General features: G+C 35.3%; 1 protein-coding gene across 1 annotated transcript in view; it reads left to right on the forward strand.

Moving 5' to 3' along the window:
• Positions 1-8,358, forward strand: part of LOC125672459 (SAFB-like transcription modulator) — a 33,016-nt gene that overhangs the window by 13,301 nt on the left and 11,357 nt on the right. The window contains exons 7-12 of the mRNA XM_048908716.2: positions 1,804-1,959; positions 2,345-2,489; positions 3,178-3,435; positions 3,560-3,861; positions 4,390-4,511; positions 5,516-5,632. Of these exons, the coding sequence (XP_048764673.2) occupies positions 1,804-1,959; positions 2,345-2,489; positions 3,178-3,435; positions 3,560-3,861; positions 4,390-4,511; positions 5,516-5,632 (1,100 nt within the window). The remainder of the gene's footprint in view (positions 1-1,803; positions 1,960-2,344; positions 2,490-3,177; positions 3,436-3,559; positions 3,862-4,389; positions 4,512-5,515; positions 5,633-8,358) is intronic.

The following is an 8,358-nucleotide window of genomic DNA, read 5'->3' on the forward strand; positions in this document are numbered from 1 at the left end:
CCATATCTATTCCACTGACCTAAGGATGAGGTTAAAGTGAGTAAGTAGCCGGACCCAAGACTCTAGGGGTTATGTACATGTATAGGATGGGGACAGGAAAGGGGTTAAAAATGTTATTTAAATTTTTTTCTCAAGTAACAACAAATGTACTACAGTAAAATATCTGTATCTCGAATATGGTTTATCTCGAATACCCCGCTTGAGTCGAAGTCGACCGCCGGTCCCGGCCGTTTTCCCTATATAAATGATTAAAAAAACTTCTGATATTTCGAACACGGTAATCTCGAATACTCCGCTTATGTCGAAGTATTTTCAAGGTCCCATACCCTAAATTCACCTGATTTATCTCGAAGTGCAGTCAATTTTATGCTCTGCTTACCATACCTGGCGTCGTTAAGTCACACATTCACACCCGTGGCTACATCAATTATAATTAATGACCGCTAATCCACGCTCGCCTTTTCCGGGTAGACCCAGGTCGTAATAAATGATTCAAGAGCTTGGGTGATTAGTGAAGCCTTCCAAAATTACGGCTAAAGTTCACCGCCAATTATGAACTAACACACCCGATTCCAGGGATGGTGTTTTGAATGACACACGCTCTATCATTAACATGTGGGTTAGATAAACGCACAAAACCGTCGAAGTACGCTTGAAGGTAATGCTCTTAATGAAGATGATGCATTTAATAGTACATGCTTCATCATTAAAACTAGTACAGAGAAAACACGAAAATTTATTTAATAAACATTTAAAAGTTTGATTTTTTTAAAAATCCGTCTTTTTTGTTTCTTACGTGATAGGTTCTTTCATTACAGCGCAATAACTACATCCCAATCAAGCCTGGACATCAGTAAACTTAAGTAAGCATACAGGCACGATCATCTTAATTGTGAAACACATTGTGAATTCAATTGGATGTTTATATATATTAAAAAAAAACGAAATGTTTGTCTTTGAAATTCCACAATATTAATTTATCAACTTGTATTAAACTATAAGAAACGGCAACGGGGTTTTTGTTTATAACGCAAATCCCATACTATGCATCAAATATCCTCCTTCAAAAATAATATCCCAGATCGATTTTGGATATCTCGAACCCCCGGATATCTCGAAGTTTTTTCGAGGTCCCTCGGACTTCGAGATAGAGATATTTTACTGTATTTGTTAAATCAAGATTTAAGAATAGATTTTAAATGTGACCTGCAGAATCCAAGAGGGGTAACAATAAACAACAACTAAAAAACCCTTTGCATTGCAAAGTGGAACATCCCCCACAAACTCACTACCGTGTTATATCCCCTGCAACTCACAAGTCTTACAGTTGGGGGGGGGGGGGGGGGGGGTTAAATGTAAGTCAGAGGTCTGTGGGCCTGGTTTCCCACCTAACTGTAGGTCTTACATGTCATGCAAACTCCGTGTTTATGTTGTATGTGGCAACACATTTCCCAGACTTTAAAAAAACCCATGTCTGACGAATTTATTGATTGACATTCTGATACCTTAACATGCTAAAGAAATTTTAAATATGTTTCAGCTTTAGAACTTATAACTGGCTGTATTGAATTTTTCTCAGGTACATCTATTTCCTATCAAAGCCAGGCTAGGAGTGTATCTGCTAGCCCTTGTTGACTATGGAAATGTTTTGTGAATAGATAAAAGTGTAAATTTAACCACAGACAATCAGCCAGGATAACTCAGACTGTGAACACATTTGATCAGAAAAGCTCACAGTGCTTAGGAGAGCTATAAATACTAGAGTGCAGACTATGTTGATCAGAGAATGTTGTTGATATTTAGGTCGTAGCAGCCAAAATTATGACCAATGCGAGGAGTCCAGACACCAGTTGTTTTGGGTACATCATCCTGTCCTCTGTAGGGGATGCCAAGAAGTGTATATCAAGCCTTCACAAGACAGAGCTCAACAAAAGCACCATCAGCGTTACGTTTGATAAGGTAAGGAAATCAAGCCTTCACAAGACAGAGCTCAATAACAGCACCATCAGCATTACGTTTGATAAGGTAGGAAAACGGGGAAAGGAAGTTAAGTCTGACTTTGAATGAGATGTTCTACTGAAGTGCACAGAAGAATCGGTTTGATAATGAAGTCATATATCTGTAAAGATCAGTGTGGTGGTCATGATTGATAAACACTGCACTATAGTACTATCAAAACAGTCAAAAGCAGAATACATTTCTCTGTTATATTGTTCCTGATCCATGGTGGACTTCAGATGCTTGCCTCTAAAAAAATTGTTCTATATCATCAGAAATTTATCAAACCATAGTATATGCAGTTCAGAATACAGCAAAATACTGCAGTGGTTTATCATTTAAATAGCCAAAGCCGGAATTTCCAGTGGAAGATAAAAAGACCGAGTCCAAATCATCCGTGGCTGACAGAAATACTGGGTCTAAGTCAAGTGTAGCCGACAAAAATGCTAGGTCATCCATGGCCGACAAAAATATTGGGTCCAAAACATCTGGTAAGAATGACTACTTGAGTTTAGGGATTCAACCTTATATGTTTGTACCTTCACCTATTTCGACAAATATTTCCTTGGAATCTCAGCTAGAAATTTACAGGTCCAGCCCCCCAAGAATTGGGAATGATATTGGAAAAAAATGTTCTATCAAAAGATCACCCTTATATTTTACAAGTAGACTGTGTTACTCATATTTGCATTTCCTCTTTTTTACATTGTGAATATTGACAAAAATTGAAGTGAAAGGAATTAAGTTTTGCCTTTAACTTGTAATCAGGTCAAACATGAATAATATTACACTTATGTCTTTCTGATCTTAAGCTATATGATATAACAGACACCCCTATTTGTATTTTCATATGATCAAAATACTTCACTATACCAAATTAAACTTATCCTATTAAATGGGATTCCTACACTCGATGTTGAAATTTCTACTGAGATCTTATATAAAAAAATTTAGTCAAAATATCCTACATAAATATTTTTAGTAATCTTGGAACAGACATTTATCTCAAGCTTTGACATGCTCCCTATGAAATCCTTTGAGATAAATGATTTTTTTCATTAATATGAATTAAAAGTTATTCTGTCATATACTGTATATATATCAAAATATGAGTGAAATCTCTAGCGAGGAATTTTTGTTATTTTTATCTTTGAAAAAATGTGAGGGGTTTTTTTTCAGTGAAAGAAAGTGCTAATAAATCTGCTCCACCATCCAATAGCACCAAGATTAAACTTAGTAAACCTGCTGGTGAAACTTATGTTTCTACCACATCAAAGTCAAAGGTCGCTGATAAAGGTCAGGCTAGGGCAACTAAGAACAGCATCAAAGGGTCCGACAAAAAAGCAGGTGACAAGAAACCAGAGAAATCCAAACTCGCAGAGACAATTAAAGACAATACTAGTCGTAAAGAATCAGAGGGAAAAGGGACGTCTCAAGGTGAGATTTATGTTTTAATTTGGTTTGGGTCTGTTTCTAGGTGAGGTTTATTTATTGACTTGGTATGGGTGTATTGTGAGATTAATCATGCACATGTGCTAATCATTGAAATATTAAATTGTAGAAAAGTCAGCTTCAGAGAAGAGTAAAGTGAAAAGTTCCAATATTATCTCACTAAAGAGCAAACCCAAAGACAAAGATAATGAGAAGGGTGGAAAACCCTCCAAAGACAAGGATAACGAGAGAAGTGGAAAGTCCTCCAGAGAGAGGAGTGTGAGTAGTAAGGGAGATAAACCTCGCAGAATCATCAACCTTGCCAGTCGACTGGGGAATGTGGACAGACGGGGCTGGCAGTCAGGGTGGATGCGCAATCGCAGGATTGGATATTTCAAGTCACGCAATGTCGTGTCACAATCTCTAGATCAGGTAAAAGTTTGTTAAAGTTCATTTTTGAAGAACCATTTCTTGCCTTAAAGCAAGGGTTGTTTTACCCAAGATTTCATTTCAGTTTTTTTACCAAATCGTGCTGTTTTAGCTGAACAGACAGATACTAAAGCTGACTCCTGTTAGCAGTAATGTCAGTCTGTATGAAAGTCATGTGGCTTTTACAGATGTTAGGAGTTCTGTTAAGTCTGTATGAATGTTATGAAGTTTTAACACATGTTAGGAGTAATGTCAGTCTGTATGAAAGTCATGTGGTTTTTACAGATGTTAGGAGTTCTGTTAAGTCTATATGAAAGTCATGTGGTTTTTACAGATGTTAGGAGTTCTGTTAAGTCTGTATGAAAGTCATGTGGTTTTTACAGATGTTAGGAGTTCTGTTAAGTCTGTATGAATGTTATGAAGTTTTAACACATGTTAGGAGTAATGTCAGTCTGTATGAATGTGTGCGGTTTTTGTGCATGCTGTAGTATTCTTAAAGTTACTGATAGATATATGTTTTTGACTGTTTAGCAGCGTAGGGTGTCACCTTTCCGCACTAGTCACGTAATAGACAAGAGCCGCAGACTGAAGGATCTTCATATCAAACAGAGGGAAGAGGCATACAAACTGGAACAGGAACGAGAGGAAATTAGGTGAGATAACTATGTAGGAAAAAACACGTGTAATCTGCCATGTGTGTAAAAACCATATTACATGTACATGTGTGTGAATTCATAGGGAAATAACTAGTATTAGAGTACAAGACTTGTATTATCATCTGTTTTATGTGACAGTCTGACATTTGAATTTAAGTGAAATCTATCAGTATTATGTGATGTTATCTAACACCTGTAATTTGATGTTACATAACACCTGTAATTTTACCTGACAATTGTATTTGATGTTACTGGTAGCTGTAATTTTACTGGACGCTTGTATTTGATGTTACCTGAAGTTTTACCTGATAGTTGTATTTAATGTTACCTGTAATTTTACCTGGCCATTGTATATTTATGTTCCCTGTAATTTTACTAGCCGTTGTATTTGATGTTATCTGTAGTTTTACCTGGCAGTTGTATCTGATGTTACCTGTTATTTTACCTGACTATGGTATTTGATGTTACCTGTAATTCTACCTGACTGTGGTATTTGATGTTACCTGTAATTCTACCCGACTGTGGTATTTGGTGTTACCTATAGTTTTACTTGACATTTATATTTGATGTTACCTGTAATTTAATCTGATCGTTGTATTTGATGTTACCCGTAATTTTACCTGACAGTTAAATTAGACGTTACCTGTAATTTTACCTGACAGTTATATTCGACATTACCTGTAATTTTACCTGGCTGTTGTATTTAATGTTACCTGTAATTTTACCTGGCCGTTGTATTTGACGTTACCTGTAATTTTACCTGGCCGTTGTATTTGATGTTATCTGTAATTTTACCTGACAGTTATATTTGATGTTACCTGTAATTTTACCTGGCTGTTGTATTTAATGTTACCTGTAATTTAACCTGACTGTTACATGTATATTTGACGTTACCTGTAATTTTACCTGGCTGTTGTATTTAATGTTACCTGTAATTTTACCTGACTGTTGTATTTGATGTTATCTGTAATTTTACCTGACAGTTATATTTGATGTTCTAGGATAGCAACTGAGGAGATGGAATGGAGAAAACAGCAAGAACAGATTCGACTTGAGCAACTGGAATTAGAAAGACGCGAGCGAGAGTGGGAGGAACAGAGACTTCTGGAACAGATCAGGTGACCTCACACAACAAGCATTACTGACCTACCTCACGTAACAAGCATTACTGACCTACATGTACCTCACACAACAAGCACTACTGACTTACCTCACACAACAAATACTCTGACCTACCTCACACAACAAGCATTACTGACTTACCTCACACAACAAGCATTACTGACCTACCTCACACAACAAACATTAGTTTGTGTACTCTAGTTTTTGTGGTTTCATTAATTTTCATGGATATCAAATTGGGTGATTTATTTTAAAAAAAAAAAAAAAGTTTCATTTATTATCCCATTGATCTTTGGGAGGAATATATATACAGTGGTACCTTATTAATCCAGACACTTCATCTGAACAAATACAGTTAATCCAGATACTTCATCAGAACAAATACAGTTAATCCAGACACTTCATCTGAACAAATACAGTTAATCCAGACACTTCATCAGAACAAATACAGTTAATCCAGACACTTCATCAGAATAAATACAGTTAATCTGGACACTTTATTCAAATGAATAGTTAATCCGGACACTTCATCTGAATAAATACAGCATCTGGACACTTTATTCAAATGAATAGTTAATCCGGACACTTCATTTGAATAAATACATCATCTGGATAGCTGAATTAAATCCGTTAAATCTTCAATTTTATTAAGCAACCAATACACTTGCATGTACTTTGTTAAAACAACACAATATGATAATCATTTACATGATTTGTAACCAAATTTAATAGATCAAAGATAGATTATGATAATGTAGACATTTTACATCTTGTATTCATTTTAAAGCTTAGTGCTCTTATAACATTTTAATGCCGAGCTTATTAGGACTGCCAAAGCTCATTATCAGAACCTAGATCTACTTCAATCGAGCCACGCCCACCTAGTGAAATCAACACTGCAGATTTAAACAATCATACTTGGTCAGAACAGTCATTTTCTTGCTATTATCCAGTGTTTAAATATTTTTTAAAAGTTAAGCTCTGGGATTTTGTAACAAAGATCAATCATATATGATATGTACAGTATGTCATTTTATGTGAAAATAACTTATCATATAGTTATGGGTCAGAATACCAGCAAAAATCTATTTCAAAGAATTCAAAGATTTAACCGTTTATTTACTGTTTAATATTTATAGAAAAATATATCAATGAAAAAAATTACTAACTTCTAGAAACTGTTGGTTTACCAAAAAAGCTGAATTCACACACAAGAATATAAACTGTCACAAATCAGCCGTTAAGTACAATTCAATCCCTAAAAGTAAAAATCAAAATGTAATTCTGTAGGGTGTATATAGAATGCTTCTTGCCACAAAATTTACAGTCTATTCATACTAAAATAATATTCTGGATAATTCATTTCTAGAATGTACATTGCTACGGCAAAACAAGTGTTACATCATCTTCCCATTCAACTCCGACAAAACATCGTTCTAAAAATCCTGGAAAAATAGAACGTCTAGAATCTTGTCTAGGTCACGGATGTCGATTAAATACAAGAGGCCCAAGGGCGTAGAATCGCTCTTCTGATAAATTGTACAACCCCACCATTTCTATTCTTAGCCTCTTAGTATTCTAAATCTTTAGTTAAATCCTAAGAATTCAAAAAAAGTAGGTCAATGTGACCTAGTTTTTGGTTTACACATTTTGAGAACCCAAGAAATATCAACTGACAAAGTTTGATGATTTTAAGCCAATTAGTATCTGAATATTGAAATATAGCTGTCAAATTCCAATCGTAGGTCATGGTGACCTACTTTTTGGTCAGCGAACTCCGAACATGCAAGACGCATCAACTGACAAAGTTTGATGACTGTAGGTCAAATAGTATCTGAAATATATAAATATAGCCGTCCAAAAGTAGGTCAAGTTGACCTACTTTTTGGTCGAAACCCTTCGAACATGCAAGACCCAACAACTGACAAAGTTTGATGACTGTAGGTCAGATAGTATCTGAAATATATAAATATAGCCGTCAAATTCCAAAAGTAGGTCAAGGTGACCTACTTTTTGGTCGACACACTCCGTAGACTCAAGATGCATCAACTGTCAAAGTTTGATGATTGTAGGTCAATTAATGACTGAAATATATAAATATAACTGTCAAATGCCAAAAGTAGGTCACAGTGACCTACTTTTTGGTCGATACACTCCGAATACTCAAGATGCATCAACTGACAAAGTTTGATGATTGTAGGTCAAATAGTGTCTGAAATATAGTAATTTAGCTGTCAAATACCAAAAGTAGGTCACGGTGACCTACTTTTTGGTTGACACAAACCGAAGACTGAAGACGCATCAACTGACAAAGTTTGATGATCCTAGGTTTTACAGTGCCCAAAATATGCATCTAAAATTGAAAATGTGAAATTTGAATATCTGCAAAATTCAAAAAGTAGGTCACTGTGACCTACTTTTTTATAAATATGTTTCAAGGCCTCAAGATGCATCAACTTACAAGATTTGATGATTCTAAACCTCTCGGTATTTGAAATAACAACTTAAAATATATCTATAAATGATAAGCCATAAAATTCAGAAAGTAGGTCACGGTGACCTATTTTTCAGTTGACGCATTTCAAGGTCCCATGATCCACCAACTGACAAGTTTTGATGATCATAGGCTTCAAAGTGTCCAAGATATGCATCAAAATTAATTTTAAAATAAATACCTGCAAAATTCAAAAAGTAGGTCACCGTGACCTACTTTTGAGACAAC

Source organism: Ostrea edulis, chromosome 4 (genome assembly GCF_947568905.1).
Source record: "Ostrea edulis chromosome 4, xbOstEdul1.1, whole genome shotgun sequence".
Taxonomy (NCBI): Eukaryota; Metazoa; Mollusca; class Bivalvia; order Ostreida; family Ostreidae; genus Ostrea; species Ostrea edulis.